The 17,068-nt window shown below is 42.1% G+C and overlaps 1 protein-coding gene across 3 annotated transcripts; it reads left to right on the forward strand.

The window, feature by feature from the left end:
* Positions 1-10,596: 10,596 nt before the first annotated feature.
* Positions 10,597-15,806, forward strand: LOC113079168 (snurportin-1-like). Of its 3 annotated transcripts, XM_026251372.1 has the most exons (10): positions 10,597-10,615; positions 10,689-10,767; positions 10,916-11,080; positions 11,189-11,369; positions 11,715-11,819; positions 12,391-12,487; positions 12,585-12,682; positions 13,251-13,328; positions 13,446-13,526; positions 15,093-15,806. In XM_026251372.1, exons 3-10 carry the CDS (start codon positions 10,923-10,925, stop codon positions 15,393-15,395), a joined length of 1,101 nt encoding a protein of 366 aa, XP_026107157.1. In that variant the 5' UTR covers positions 10,597-10,615; positions 10,689-10,767; positions 10,916-10,922; the 3' UTR covers positions 15,396-15,806. The 3 variants fall into 3 exon arrangements, with proteins under 3 accessions (XP_026107157.1, XP_026107160.1, XP_026107158.1); XM_026251375.1 differs by lacking the exon at positions 10,689-10,767 and having other exon boundaries at positions 10,608-10,615; XM_026251373.1 differs by lacking the exon at positions 10,689-10,767 and having other exon boundaries at positions 10,612-10,688.
* The last annotated feature ends 1,262 nt before the right edge of the window (positions 15,807-17,068 follow it).

A 17,068-nucleotide genomic window follows, 5' to 3' on the forward strand; every position in this document is an offset into this window, starting at 1 on the left:
CCACTCTTTTTATTTATTATTTTACCACCGTCCCACCAGTTTTTATTTAATATTTTCTCGCAGAGTGCAGCCTGCAAGATAATGATGACGTGAGTATCTGTTGACTCCCTGGCCCCGCCCCCAACACGTCACCTTGCAAGTTGCTCAAAATATAAAAAAAAGTGAGATAAAAATGAGAATATAAATGAGAAGAAAGCTTTGGAAACTGACGCGGACAATTGTTCTGAGCACATTCTTCCTCAAAAAAACTAAACAAATGGAGACGACGAGGCCGGTAAGTAAGCTAACGTTAAGGTAGTTAGGAGCAGTTCAAGATGCTAGCGACATTGCAAAACAACGTTGTTTGCAAACCACCGCTCATGTATCAAACTTTTTCTCGTAGCTCTTCAGCATCAGCCGCATCTAGTCCCGTTTTATGCTAAGAGCAAGGCCCAGTAACGTTACCAAGCTCCAGTCATGAGCCCAACACAGCAGAATTGGCAGGTAGGATTGTAGAAGAACTAACAGTAGTGATGTGTCGTTCTTGAACGATTCGTTCATTTTGAACGAATCTTTAATGTGACTCGGGAAGAACGAGTCGTCTCGGGGAGTGATTCGTTCAGTCGCGCATGCGCATTATTCTATGGGTTCTGTTCTAGTAGTAGTAATTCACCTGTCAGTCAATGCAGTCTTGAGCCGGAAAGAGAATTGATTAGTTCATAGTTCGGGTCTGTCGGGTTTTTGACTCGTTCCTTAATCACGTGACAGCCCCATACGCTTACCCAATGCAGTCTGAGCCGGAAAGAGAATTGATTAGTTCATAGTTCGGGTCTGTCGGGTTCCCTATCATAGGTCACTTCGATGCTGCGGTGACGTCACCACATATGGGAACACCTCCGGTGTGACGAATGTCTGAAGCCCAATACCATCCCGCCAATCCTATTGGCCAAATGGCGCATAGCACCACTCTACGCATGCGCACGCATGATATACCTGGGTGCAGCGCGCCATTTCGCTCAGATTTCATTCCTTCAGGAATAGCGAATCATCTGTGCCCTATCATCTCGCGTTCTCCAGCGATCTCTTCGAGCAGTGTTAACTCCTCTTCGCGGACGCGATGAGTTTTCGCAAATGCAAGGAGCCATGTACCAGGTACATCACGGCGGGGGACTCTCATGACAGGTGCGTAGTATGTCTTGGTTTACATCACGCACAGGCAGCGCTTAGCGGCCTTTCTTCCTGTCCCCATTGTGATGGCCTGCGGCTCAGAGTACTGCGCTCTAGGGTGGAAGTATTCTCTAATGTCGCCCTCGAGTCTAACCCCCGTCAGGTCACCTCTGCGACTGCCGAGGCACCGCACGAGGCGAGGGCCTGGGGTGACACGTGCGACATGGACTTCGTGGACAGCGCAGCGCTGGAATATTCTCCACATCGCTCGCTCTCCCCTACCCTGCTGCAGAATAAAGCTTATACTGAGCCTGTCGTCTTCTCTAATGAGGATTTGCTTCCCACACCGGAGGCATGCGCCGCCATTTCCTTCGGTTGTGGACGTTATGACGACGATGTTTTATCCACCGCGGCCTCGGGGTCTGAGGACTTCGCGACCGACACTAGCCCTCTTCCTCCTAGCGGACAGGAGAGGCGTGTTCCCCCTCCTACAGTGAGCTGTTGGATGTGGTTTCTCGTGCGGTGGGTAAATTGGGGCTAGACTGGGAGGTTGACGCGGCCGAGGCCCAACCTTCTTCTAAGCTGGACGACCGTTTTCTAACTAGTCGGACACCTGCACAGCCCAGGAGGCCTTTACCTTTTTTCCCGGATCTCCACCAGGAGGTTTCGAGGTCTTGGAAACAGCCGTTTTCGGCGCGGATCACTAATGCTGCGGCCGCGGATTTCGCCACCGTTTCTGATATGGCGAACCATGGCTACACTATGATGCCCCCGGTGGAAGAGACTCTCGCCGAACACCTTGCGCCTAATTCGGCCGCGGCATGGAAGTCTCGCCCCCTTCTTCCTTCGAAGGCGTGTCGAGTCACGTCTAGTTTGGTGGGTAAATCCTACATGGCGGCTGGTCAAGCGGCTGCTTCACTCCACTCTATGGCGGTCCTTCAGGCCTACCAAGCGGAGTTATTGAAGGAATTGGATGAAGGTGAGGGCATCACACCGGAGGCGGTGAAAGAACTTCGCAGAGCGACGGATTTGGCGCTACGTGCTACCAAACATACCGCTCGTGCAGTGGGCCGTACTATGGCCGGTTTGATTTCGGTTGAGCGCCACCTCTGGCTTAATCTCACCGATATTAAGGAGAAGGATAAATCTTTCCTTATGGATGCCCCTGTCTCCAGGGATGGATTGTTCGGTGAGGCTGTCACGTCAGTAGTGGAGAAGTTCAGGGCAGCGAAACAGCAATCAGCCGCTTTCCGCCAGCTGATTCCCCGCAGACCCAGGGAGGTTGAACGCCGGCAAGCGCCCGCGCGTTCTCGCTCAACCTCCTCTCACCGCCAGCGAGCAGCCTCTCGAGAGGAACCCACACCTATGGCGCCTCCTCGTAAGGATTGGGGCCCTAGGGTTTTTCCTCCGGCGCACCAGCGTCAACGTAAACGTTTGAACCTGACCTCGACGGCTAAAGCCTCTCGTTCTCGGGTACCGAATAGCAGCTCCTGATCTTTTTGCTGCTTGCCAGGGACTGTGCCCTCCGCTAGAGAGCGCTGTCGGACCGCTTTCGCGCATCCTACACTCTCATTGCAGTCCCCATGCTCAAACATTGATTGTCTCGCCGCTAACAGCGCCTCGAGCAACATTGGATCGAGCTGTAATGACAGACGCTCCCTCAGACACTCTGCGCAATCCTGCTTTCGGAGTGCGAGGGCCGACTCAAGGACCATACACAAACGGCCCGTTTATGACGGCTCGCGCAGCCGCCGCTTTTTCGCTAGCGGCAGAGCCCGATGTTCCATCTGTTGGCCTAATTCCTGCCGTGGACACGTTTCAGGATTATACTCAACGGAACGCAACGATTCTGGCGCATACGCTTCCCCGGTGCACGAACACCACGGGCTTTTCGTGTCCGGTCGTTTTAACGCGTATGACAGCGTTGCAGGGAGCGGAAGCTTTGAAACCGCTGATATTGTTTCGGGCCGCGTGGGAACGCTTGCCCGGCATTTCTCAATGGGTGTTACGCACGGTTTGTCACGGATACACCATTCAGTTTCGGAAAGGCCCGCCTCCTTTCCGCGGAATTCTCTCCACTACGGTGAAGTCTACGGAAATGGCGGTGCTGCGACAGGAAATGTCAGCTCTGCTGAGCAAAGGGGCTATAGAAGAAATACACCCCTCTCAGATGGAGACAGGTTTTTACAGCCGTTATTTCGTGGTACCGAAAAAAGACGGCGGATTACGGCCCATTCTGGATTTACGCCGTCTGAATCTTGCACTCAGACCGAGCAAATTCAAGATGTTGACGGTGAAATCTATTCTGTCTCAGATCCAACCAAACGATTGGTTTGTTACGATCGATCTGAAGGATGCGTATTTCCATATTCAGATCGTCAAGAGACACAGGAAGTTCCTCAGATTCGCTTTAGAGGGCAAAGCGTATCAGTACCGCGTTCTTCCCTTTGGCTTGGCTTTAGCGCCCCGTACTTTCTCAAAATGCATGGACGCAGCTCTGGCCCCGTTGCGGCTCCAGGGCGTTCGTGTGTTGAATTATTTGGACGATTGGCTGGTGCTAGCGCAATCGCGGACTCAAGCACACTCTCACCGAGATCTTGTGCTGAATCATTTGAACAGCCTGGGCTTACGAACAAATTTCAAGAAGAGTGTTTTAACTCCCTCTCAACGGATAACTTTTCTGGGAATAGATCTGGACTCTCGCGCGATGACAGCGAAGCTTTCTCTCCCGCGCGCTCAGTCGATTGCGTCATGCGTGCAGCACTTCAAAGCGGGTCGCACGGTGACCGTGAGATTGTGCCTCAGGCTCTTGGGTCTAATGGCAGCAGCATCCCCCGTGATTCGTCTGGGATTGCTTCAAATGCGCCCCTTTCAGTGGTGGACAAAAAGGCGGAATATTTCACCCCGTTGTCTCCCGCATCGCACGATTTCGGTGACACGGCGGTGCGTGATGTCGCTAAAAATTTGGATGTCAACCGAATTTCTCCTGTCAGGAGTTCGACTGGGAATGTATGCTTTCCGAGAGACTGTCACGACGGACGCGTCTTTGACTGGTTGGGGAGCTGTGTGTCGAGGGCGACCAGCCCACGGAGTATGGACAGCGGCTCAGCGCGGCTGGCACATAAACAGACTGGAATTACTGGCAGTTTTTCTGGCTCTCCAGTATTTCACGGATCTGCTGATCGGCCGTCATGTGCTGCTCAGATCAGACAACACAGCGGTTGTGTCTTATCTGAACCATCAAGGAGGATTGCACTCCCGCCCCCTGTGCAGGCTGGCGAGGCGTGTTCTTCTGTGGTCTCGGAACAAGTTTCTATCGATCCGGGCCATTCATGTCCCCGGACGATTGAATTTCGGAGCGGACTTGCTATCCAGACAGGCTCTGGAACAGGGAGAATGGCGATTACACCCCCATACGGTGGATCTTTTATGGCGGATGTTCGGCAAAGCGAAAGTGGATTTATTCGCGTCGAGCATGACTACGCATTGCCCGCTATGGTTCTCCCTACGCTCTCCATCGCCCCTGGGCGTGGATGCGTTAGCTCACAGCTGGCCCAGGACCAGTCTGTATGCTTTTCCTCCGATTCGTTTGATCCCAGCGGTATTATGCAGAATACGGCGGGACAGAGTGGAACAGCTGCTGCTGGTGGCCCCGCGATGGCACACGCAGCCGTGGTTTGCGGATCTGATCAGTCTGCTAGCGGGCTCTCCGTGGGAGATTCCCCTCAGACAGGATTTATTATCACAAGCACAGGGGCTGATTTGGCACCCGAGGCCAGATCTGTGGAAACTGTGGGCGTGGCCACTGAGCGGAGTGCATTAGTATGTCCCGGTCTTTCTGTTGAAACCACTGAGACTATATTGAATTCTAGAGCAGCTTCTACGAGACGCTTATATGCTTTCAAGTGGAGACTGTTTACAGCCTGGTGTGGCAATCATAATGTGGATCCAGTTTACTGCCCAGTGGCTTCAGTGCTGGAGTTCCTCCAGGAGCGTTTTTCGGATGGCGTTACACCAGCCACTTTAAAGGTTTACGTGGCAGCCATTTCAGCTTACCACGAATACATAGGCGGTGCCTCTGTGGGGCGTCATCCATTAGTTTCTCGTTTCATACAGGGTGCGCGACGGCTGAGGCCTTTCCGCCCTGTGCGAGTTCCTTCATGGGATTTATCCATTGTGTTGTTAGGTTTATCAGGGCATCCGTTTGAGCCCTTGGAAACCGTATCGGATAAATTCCTGACACTGAAGACACTTCTTCTCATAGCTTTATCCTCCCTCAAGAGAGTTGGGGATTTACAGGCTCTTTCTGTTTCACCCTCGTGCATGGAATTTGCACCGGGCCCTGTGAAGGTGCTGCTGCGGCCCAGGCCTAACTATGTTCCTAAAGTCGCATCTAACCCCTTTCGCTTTCAGCAAGTGGTTCTGGAAGCTTTTTCACCTGCTGAGGCTGGGTCAGGAGATCTAAGTCTTTGCCCTGTGAGAGCTTTAAAGACTTATGTGGATCGTACAGCCCCTTGGCGTGAATCTGACCAGCTGTTTGTCTGCTTTGGACATAAAAGCAAGGGCCATGCGGTTACAAAGCAGCGCATGTCCCATTGGCTGGTGGAGGCAATTTCTTTGGCCTATGAGGCGCGCGGACTCGCTTCGCCCTTAGGGATTAAGGCTCATTCCACTCGAGCTGTAGCTTCTTCTCAAGCTTTTCTCAGTGGTTCTTCTATGGATGATATCTGTGCTGCGGCAGGATGGTCCTCACCGAGCACCTTTATCAAGTCCTACAGTCTGGATGTGAGGATGGCCCCTGGCTCCCGGGTTCTCTCCGCTTGAGCAGATGCTTCCTCGGATCTCAGTTATCAGGTACGTCAGGCGTTTTGGTATATCGTTCCCATATGTGGTGACGTCACCGCAGCATCGAAGTGACCTATGATAGGGAACATCTCGGTTACGTATGTAACCTTGGTTCCCTGAATAGGGAACGAGATGCTGCGGTTCTGGCCGTTCCGTACCTTGATAACTTCTTCATCTTCAGTCATGAAATCTGAGCGAAATGGCGCGCTGCACCCAGGTATATCATGCGTGCGCATGCGTAGAGTGGTGCTATGCGCCATTTGGCCAATAGGATTGGCGGGATGGTATTGGGCTTCAGACATTCGTCACACCGGAGGTGTTCCCATATGTGGTGACGTCACCGCAGCATCTCGTTCCCTATTCAGGGAACCAAGGTTACATACGTAACCGAGATGTTTTTGACTCGTTCCTTAATCACGTGACAGCCCAATACGCTTACCCAATGCAATATGAGCCGGAAAGAGAATTGATTAGTTCATCTCATGAGTCTTCGGGTCGAGTCATTCCTTAATCACGTGACAGACCCATACGCTAAAACCATAGACAGTAAAAGAATGCAGAGAATGCAGGTTCTTCGGGTTTTTCGTTCTTTTGTCCCGTGATGTGACAACATTGGCTAGAGTAATTAGTTAATTTACAACTTTCCTTACAAAATGGGTGCGTAGTACTCATTTATTAGTAGTATTATTTACTCTTACAGTAACGTGATGCATTTCTGGTTTCAAATTGTTGCTTTTAATTTCTGTCATGGTGGTACTTTTCCATAACACTGAATGTGGAAATAAAGAGTTGGTTATGCTTAAAATGTCTGTTTGTTTGTTTGTTTTTGTTTAGTTGTGCAGTTATTAAATCAGATTGTCTGTGTAAACCATACTTTTGTAACATATGACACTTTATAAACATTAAAAACACTGTACATACTTTTGAATTGTTGTTTATTGTTTATTTTTGTGCCAGAAAAGCTGTAACAAAGAGGACAACTATTCCAAAATAAATAAAAATAATAAAAATGTAAATAATTAAAAATTAAATGAAAATTAAAAGATAATAAAGCCACAGGGTCTAATAACCTTAACAAATGAACTTTAAAAGTACAATATAAAAAAAAGAAAAACTAAATATTGCACAACAAGCTTTGCTTTTTTTTACATAATAATTTTAAATGAATGTGTTTCAAAATAAATAACACTTTTGTGCCAAAATAAAAACTTTATATCAAAGAGGATAACTGTTCCCAAAATAATTTTAAACCATTTGAATTAAAAATAAATGAAAATTAAGAGATACTAAAGCTACGGAGCCTTATAACAATAACAAATTACCTTTAAAATCACAACAACAAAAATATTGCACAACAAGCTAGTCTTTTTCTAAATAAATAAAAATAAATAAGGTTTAAAATAAATAACACACTGTGGCTATATTTTTAGGACCTGCTTTATGGCATGTTTGCATTATATCAAAAAAAACAAGCTCCCTGACCTTGGATGGGCTGAGTCTGTGAGTTCTTCTATCTGAGATAATCTGCCCAGTTTTAGAAAAAATAAATTTCAGATGGAACGGATGTGGCCACAATGCAAAGTCTTGTCTTTGTGACTTCAGAAAGGCTTTTGTATACTGGTGAACATCTCCTCCACCAAGCCAGAGGGTCTTATGTGCGGGGTAAGAGTGGCTCTGCAAGGTTGGCCCGCATCTCCATCATAGCATCTGAGGTCTTAGAAGAGGTAGCAGAAGGCCTCAAACTTAACCTCTCGTCAAAGTATTCCCAAAACATGGCCCCTGCACTGGCAGCGCACCAGGATCTGAAACTCCTCACTCTGAGCTGGGTTAAAACTGTTGAAGCTGAAGTTATCATAACCTTAATTTTTTAAACTAACATTAATAATTCAAATTCAAAATGTTATTTGCTTTAAATGTATGACATTATGTCCTTTTTTGAGCAATCTCCTTATACATATATTACACCAATATGTCAAGTCTGCCTAGGAAAAGCAATTATTATACCAGCAAACTCAAAATTGGAGTAAAAATGAACAAACTAGTCTATAAATACTTTTTATTGTAAGCTTGGAATATTATATTATTATATAGCCTAGTGTTTATTTACCGATAGACAGTCAAGAAGACAAATTAATCCAAATTTTATTTATAACAGGGTTTTATTTATTTATAAAATAATAACAAATCACAGATCCTCAACAAACAGTAACAAAAGGCTTGTTCGACTTCATGCAGTTTTGCGCAAACCGATCGTCGGCTGACTTGCCGTGCATGCCGGTTAGAAATTAGAAATTTTGTCCGACTTGATACAGCGCTGACGCCACGTGACTGTGACGTGTGCCGTCAAAGTACCACGAGAGCGATTCGAGAGTAGCCGGTGTCCTGACATTTTATCCTACCCTGTCAGATTTTCCTACGCGGGTTTACTGCGCACGCGCACATCAATATCGCGTCCTTTCTCTCATGCTAAACAACGATATTTAATGCATTACTGTAAGGGTAGGTTTAGGGCTGGGGTAGGTGTAGACTTTAATAAAATTTATAATATTAATAATTATTATTAATAATAATAATAATATTAATAATTAATAATATTAATAATATTTATTGTTGGTTTCCTGTAACTGTATCCCTTTTAGCTACAACCGCGAATATAACACATAATTACTGTATTTGCAGTACTGTAATGGTATGATTAGGGTTGTGGTAGGTGTAGACGTTAATAAACCATAACTTTACAGTAGAATTTTCGTTGTGGAATTATACTACCCACTGTTTTGGTGGGAGGTAGGAAAATCTGACAGCGTAGGACAAATCGACAGAACACCGGAGAACTCAGCCAGCGCAGCTTCTGAAGAGCGGCTGCACAGGTTCTGATGACGACACAACTGATCCACGATTGGCTGGATTCACTGATGACACCGATGACGTGCGTTTCAAGTTTATTGCGAGTCGGCTTCAGTTTCAGAAATTCTCACATGGACTTTTAAAACAGTTCAATACGTTTTTAAGTCGTCTTCATCTTATAAATCATATTTATTAAATATTGTTTTACTGTATTTACTTTATTGTTAATATAAAGTTTGTGTATGTTTATTTTGCATGACTTTCTTTTTTATACAGACCTTTTACAGTATTCAGCAGCATAACCTATTCAAATGAGCATTTTTAAGAACTAAAATGTTAATCTAAAAAGCATACAATCTAATGTGGTCATAAATGTATGCTCCTATACAAATGATACATAATACATTATGTTCCTCCATTTGTTTGGTTTCTTCATATTCTCTAGTTTATTTTGCTGTGTTTATACTTCACCTGCATGTGGTTAGCAAACTGCTAACAACTTGCTGTAACTTCAACTTAACAACTTGACAACATTCTGTTCACTTTCAAATAGTTGGTCTAAATCACAATATAAATCCAACAGAATTGTGCTTTTCTGTATATGAAAATCAGTGGTGTTATGTTTAAAATGTTAAAAAGATCAGCAGGAGGGCACTGTAAATCTTGTTGCTGAAACCTTCTTAAAAAACACATACCCACCAGGGAATTTTTTTATAGGTTACTTTTATCATTTTGAATAAGCAGAAACACCCATGTCATACTGATAAAGTATATATCCAATATGGTATCTTGTTTTGGAAGGCACCCTTCCAAAACACCACTTTTTTTTTTCTTTTTCTTTTTTTTTCTTTTTCCAAAACACCACTTATACACACATTTAAACGCGATCAAGTAAGCAATCGCCACCTGATCTGCCATGACTGACGTAATTGCAGCAAACTACGGGAGCCACAACGTGTCCGGCTTCATATCTCCGTTTGCAGCTCCTCCCCACCTGCACGCGGCTACTCTCGCCGATCGGTTGCATCCAGCCGCAGTCGATGTCGAACACACCTTTCTTGTCAGATAAGAGGTGCGATGAGCTAATCACAGACTGAAGACCCAGGTAAAGAACGAATATTTTTTTCTGTATCTTATAGCATTTTAGTTTTGTATTGTTTGTAGTGTGATCAACGTTTGCGTAAGTAATATATGTGTTGGGGGTAGCACTTAATATTTTAATAACATTTTGCTAAAATGAACGAAATGAACGAAATGACTCGAAAAAAGATTCGTTCATTTTGCTGAACGAGACTCAAAAGTCCGAGTCGGTTAAATGATCCGAACTTCCCATCACTACTCAAAAGCGGCCAATGAGGCGTCTAGGTATTTATATTATGGGTCTATCCTGATCAGCGATGAGAAAAGTAACAGATACCACATGATATCGCCATTCGTTTCTTTCTGAGAAACGACAGAAATAAACAGTTAAAAATATGAGAAATATTATTTAGAGCAATTATAGACAACACATGGACTTCTAGTCTTCCTTACAAACTCTATTTCTTCTTTTTCGCAATGCTTTTATTTTGCTTTAGAACTGATGAATTGATACAGCATATTTTTATAGTTATGTATATTTTAACCGAATTATAAGTAAATCGAACGGCCTTTAACCACAGTAAAATAATTTTGAGATGAACGATCGATTAAATGTTTTTTTTAATGAATTTTGGTCGGCCGTGGCAAGGCTTGATGACGTCAGCGCGCCATTGCGTTCCAACGTTTCTCTGCAGAAGTAGGTGTTTGCGCATTTCGCTGTTTTGATTTTTCCATTCCGTTTGTGTTTTTATTGCTCTTTTAAATCACAGGTAAAGTGTTTTAAGAGCAGCTCTGATGGGATCGTGATCACGTGTTTGCCGTCACTCTCTGCCTGCGGTTGGTTCATCTGTACGTGTTTGATTGTGTTTTTCCATGTGTGATTTTAAATGATTTCTGTTGCTTTTGAAACACCTCATTGGCCTTAAAGACATAAGAGACCCTTTTATTGCATTTAGGTGTCTTAAGATGATGTGAACACTTTTGTGTGTTGTCACAGGTCCATCATGGAGGCTCTGACCCAGGCTCTCTCCTCCAGCTTCTCTGTATCCAGAGAACCAAACAGCACTTCTGCTCCCCATCCACGCCTGGCCCAGTACAAGAGCAAATACAGCATCCTGGAGCAGAGTGAACGCCGCAGGAGGTTCCTGGAGCTGCAGAAAGAGTGAGTTAACTCTATACAACCCCCAGAACACAAGAACAGCTGCTTATCAACCACCTACAGCACGTTATTTTGATGCACTGCCACTGATAGAATACATTATGTTGGCAGAAAGAGGCTAAACTACGTGAATCACGCCCGTCGGCTGGCTGATGGAGACTGGACGGGAGCTGACAGCGAGGATGAGGAAGACGAAGAGAAGAAGAATCCGAGGCAGCTGGAGAACAGCGCTGATGAAGAAGGGATGGAGATCGAGCAGAGGAAAAAGCTACCGAAGCATTATGCTAACCAGGTGCTTAAAAACACATTGACTGATATAGTTGTTTACATGAAATATACAGTTTATTTAGTTTACAAATATACATTTTCAGATTATTTGTATAAATGTTTCAGATATGATGCACGGTGATAGTTATGAAAGTTTTAATTGTTCAGGCTGAGTAGCCTGTGGGGAAAAACTGTTCTGGTGGTTGGTGCTTTGTATTTACTTATGTAAATATTTTATATTAAAAGTGATGCATTATAATGCAGTCTGGAAACAAAAAAGTTGTATTTTATATTTCTGATCTATTTTATATTTCTTGTGTTTCTGATTTCTGATTTTTTTTCCCACTTCACTTTCATTTCTTTTCTCTAGCTGATGCTGTCAGAATGGTTAGTGGATGTCCCTGCAGATCTGGGCTCTGATTGGCTGATGGTGGTTTGTCCAGTTGGGAAGCGTTCCCTCGTTGTTGCCTCCAAGGTTTGGATCTTTTTCCATCCGTCATAAAATATCATGAGACCAGACATATTCTAACGCTCAAAAGTTTGGGTTTAGAAATTTAACAAAAAGAAAAGATACTTTTATTCAGAAAGGATGCATTAAATTGAGCAAAAGTCTCATCAAAATCTTTTATAATGTTAAAAGACGTCTATTTCAAGTTCTCTTTCACTTTTTATTCATCAAACATTCCTGAAATAAATGTAGCACAGTTTTCCACAAAAATAGTAAGCAGCACAACTAATTTCAACAGTGTTGATCATCAGAAATGTTTCTAGAGCAGCAAATCACCATATAAGATTGATTTCCGAAGGATCATGTGACGCTGCAGACTGGAGGAATAAATTACTTTTTAAAATACGTTCAAATACAAAATATTTATTTAAACTGTAATAACATATTACAGTTTTACTGTATTTTTGATCGAATGAATGCACGCTTTGTGAGGAAAAGTTTCTTTCAAAAACTTTAAAACATCTTAACAACCCAAGACTTATATGTAAATGATTCCGCATTTTTTGTTTAATTTTCATGTTTATGATTTTATCTTCAGGGATCCACGTCATCTTACACCAAGAGTGGCTACTGTGTCAATCGATTCCCTTCTCTTATCCCTGGTGGCAACAGACACAACTCTGCAGCAGGAAAAGGTCTGCAGCATCCTACAGATTGACTACACTAGAGTGTGCCAGAGTACTGCAGTTCTGAACTATTCTGGAAAATGAGGGACACATATGTTTTATATAGATTACACCATCCTGGACTGCATCTACAGTGATGTGGACAGAACATACTACATCCTGGATGTCATGTGCTGGAGGGGACATCCTGTGTATGACTGCTCAGTGAGTCCTCATTTCCTCTAATGATATCTATATAAACTTAAGTGACATATTCTACACTTTCGCACCATGTTATAGAATTAATTTCTCTGTAGTGCACTTATGTTTGTTGCACCAAAACAATCCTGAATTTGGTTTTAAGATGTGACTGCTGCTGTTCAATTTGGGTCAATCTTTTGTTTTTTTAGTTTTTTTTTTTGAAGAAAGTGAATACTTTTATTCAGCAAGGAGACATTCAATTGGTTAAAAGTAACAAAAAATACATTTATAATGTTACAAAAGATGTTTTTGAACTTTCTTATCCTCAAAGAATCCTGAAAAAGTATCAGTTTCCAGCAACGTATTAAGCAGCACAACAATTTTTCAAAACTAGTATTAATAATAAATGTTTCTTGAACACCAAACCAGTATATTAGAACGATTTCAGCTGTGCATCACAGAAACAACTTCTGATTGTTAGTCTATGTAAAGGACCGCAGTTCTGGCTAAAAACTTTGCATGTGGAATGAATTTTCATAAATGGTTCTGTATTCAAATTCTAGTCCCAATGAAAAGCAACCTGTTTTTACAGACAGAGTTCCGTTTCTACTGGTTGCAGTCTAAAGTGGAAGAGGTCGAAGGTCTTTCTGAAATATCCAGGATTAATCCTGTAAGTGAGCAGTAACTGCATCTGTGTGTGTGTGTGTGTGTGTGTGTGTGTGTGTGTGTGAACAAGGCTGAACTTTGAGCTGAAGCACTTGGTTCATGCTCTGTTTTGTCTCGGCAGTTCCGGTTTGTGAGTCTGAACAGCATCAGCTGTTTGACAGAGTCCATCCAGACTGCTCTTGCACATGAGTACAACTTTACAGTAAGAACCACCATTATTTGACATGCTAAGTCTATAAATTAACATTGACTGAGCTAATTATTTACAGTCATGGCCAAAAGTATCGGCACCCCTGGTAAATATGATCAAAGAAGGCTGTGAAAACTATTAATCCTTTTGATCTTTTATTTAAAAAAATAAAAAAAAATGTATCCTTTCATCACATAATAAGAATTTAAAATGGGCGAAAATATAATTATGAAATTAAGGTTTTTCTCTAATACACACTGGCCACAATTAACGGCCCCCGGCGTTTATTCAATACTTTTTAAACCTTCATTTGACAGTTTAACAGCTCTAAATGTTCTCCTATAATGCCTGATGGGGTTACAGAACACCTGACAAGAGATCAGAGACCATTCCTTCATCCAGAATCACTCCAGACCCTTTAGATTCCCAGCTTCTCCTCTTCAGTTCACTCCTCTCATGTTCTGTAGGGTTCAGGTCAGAGGACTGGAATGGCTGTAGCAGAAGCTTGGTTTTGAGCTCAGTGACCCATTTCTGTGTTTTTGAGGTTTGTGTTTGGATTATTGTACCGTCGGAAGATCTAAACATGGCCCATTATAAGATTTCTAACAGAGTCAGTCACTTTTTGAATTTTATCTGTTGGTATTTGATATAATCAAAGATGCCATGTATCTAAAATTTCACCATAGAAGCCAGTCCCATTTTAAGTTCCAGTCATGTCTTCCTCCCAAACAACATGTGTTGATGTAGGGTCTGTTTGACAATTTTTTTAAAGGTTTTCTGAACCAGAAACTCAACTATTTTCTGCAATTCTCCAGCTGTGATCCTTGGAGAGTCTTTAGCCACTCAAACTGACCTCCTCACCATGCATTAGGACGATATAGACACACGTCCTCTTCCAAGCAGTTTCGTAACATTTTATGTTGATTGTAAATTCTTAATTATTGCCCTGATGGTGGAAATGGGAATTTTCACTGCTCTAGCTCTTTTCTTAGAGCCATTTGACTTATTTATGAAGCTCAGTTATCTTTTGCTGCACATCAGAAATATATTCTTTGGTTTTTCTTATTTTGATGGATGATTAAGAGAATTTGGGCTTTGTTTTCCCTCCACTTTATATTTCTGTGAAACAGGAACCCTGGCTGGATAATTTCATGTTTATATTCACACTGGAGTGCTCAAAATTGTGAATATGAATGGGAATATACTTCAGAGATATTTTACTCATAAGAATTTATACAGGTGCCAATAATTGTATCTAACGAGTATTTGAGAAAAACCTTTATTTCATAATGATATTTCCCCCATTTTAAATTCTTATTATCCAATGAAAGGATACATTTTTGTGAATTTTTAATTAAAATATCAGAAGAATTAACAATGCAGATTCATTTTCACAGCCTTCTTTGTTCATATTTACTAAGAGTGCCGATATTTTTGGCCATGACTGTATGATATTTTAGTGGTATTCAGGGCTTGATAATTTTATTTACAGGCACAATTAAAATTCATTGTGAAACACTCATACTACTGGTTTTAGCCCTGGTATAGCTGAACTCAAAATGTGTTCCTCTCTTCTAGGTGGACGGGCTTCTTTTCTACCACAAGGAGACCCACTACACCCCTGGCAGCACGCCGTTGGTCGGCTGGCTCAGACCCTATATGGTGGCAGATATCTTGGGCATCGAGGTGCCACAGTGTCCCCTCACCAGCAAGCCTGATTATGCCAGCCATCAGCTTCAGCAGATCCTGGAGCACAAGAAAACCTCTACAGAAGTTCGTCCGGCTGACCAAAACGGCCGATATGAACTGGAACATCTGTCCACGCCAGAGGCACAGCTGGAGAACTCTCACAGCGCTCAGAAAGAGATCATGGAGGCCTGAGTATCTCTTTTAGAGAGCACTTTTTTCAAGCCTGTGCATGACTGTGAGGATGATCTCATTTCAGGAGAACACTTATGTCAATGGGTTTTTAACTGCTATATTTAAAATCACAATTCAGTTCTAAGTAACTCTAAACCTATTTCTGTAACCGCAAAAATGAATCTATTTCTGCTTTGTTTGCAGATATTATTTTAGGAAGCATATAGGTATAAATGATAGTAAACCCTAATGCTCTGCTGAATTCAGCTACTCTGTTTAGTCATGCATCTTCACTGGATTTTATATATAGCTTTTTAATTCAATCTTTTCTGTGGAAATTGATCATTAAGATTCAGCTGGTGAAGAAGCTTATAAGTATTTGTGTGTGTGTGTGTGTGTGTGTGTGTGTTATGACCTCAATAAAGTTTTACTGTCTGTATTGTTAACCCCTTTGTCTAAAATATTTTTGAACGTCTAAAATTTTATTGGTTACAAATACACATTGATGAAAGTTTGACGTCAGCACATTTTATTACTATTATTATTATCAATCATTATTATAAAAAATAAAATAAAGGTTCTGTTAAATTGTGTTCTTTTAAGTATACTTTTATTTAACAAGGAAACATTCAATTAATCAAAAATGACTGCCCCAAATTTGTACGTTTTTGAACTTTCCATTCATCGAAGAATAATGAAAAAAGTATGATTTCCACAAAATACTAGGCAGCACAACTGTTTTTGACTTGATTCTAATGAGAAATGTTTCTTGAGCATCAAATCATATTAGAATAATTTCTGCAGGATCATGTGACACTGAAGACTGGAGTAATGCTGAAAATTCAGCTTTTTGTCACAGGAATGAATTACATTTTAAAATATACAGATAGAAAATGGTTCTTTTATATGGTGAAAATTTTTCACAATATACTTGTTTCTAATCAAATAAATACAGACTTTGTGAACATAAGATTTTTTTCAAAAACATCAAATAACTTTTCCAACCAACTTCTGAATGTCAGTTTATATCACACCCACACACGCGCATATATATATATATATATATATATATGTATATATATACACACACACTCACACAATTATTATTTAATAATGTAATTAAAGTATATAATATAAACATTCTAAAAACGTTTATATATACACACACAAACGTCTTAAATCAAGAATAATAACAAAAAGGGTTTTAAATACTAAATAATGTCTCATCTCTATTGGCATCATTGCAACAGCACTGAGTCTTTATCTTTGAAAAGGAAATGCTGGCATCATCAACATCTCCTCTGGCTGAATGTCAAACACCTCAGACACATATGTGCAGGAGGTTATAGAGAGGCTGCTTTGGTTGATTTGCAACCACTAGGTCACTTCCTTCAGAAAACCAGAGCGTAATCTGAGAGTTTTGTTATTAGTCAGTAGCTGCTTTCCAGGAACTCGCAGCACCTGTTAGCCTAGAACAGCCTTCCCGGATCACTCATGACCGACATTGAGTAAGACCTGTCAATCAATAAAGTGTGTCAACAGCCTAGGCCTATTCAAAACATATAGTATGCCAAAAGTCCTGTCTAATTTTTGAGACGGTCTTGAATCCCTGCTTCTCAAATCCTGTTTTGCCTGACTGTTTTTGAGTTTGTAGTTTAGTTGGGACTACGACGGTTCACTGTGAGTGTGACTTT

Source organism: Carassius auratus, unplaced genomic scaffold (genome assembly GCF_003368295.1).
Source record: "Carassius auratus strain Wakin unplaced genomic scaffold, ASM336829v1 scaf_tig00027245, whole genome shotgun sequence".
In the NCBI taxonomy this organism is placed as follows: domain Eukaryota; kingdom Metazoa; phylum Chordata; class Actinopteri; order Cypriniformes; family Cyprinidae; genus Carassius; species Carassius auratus.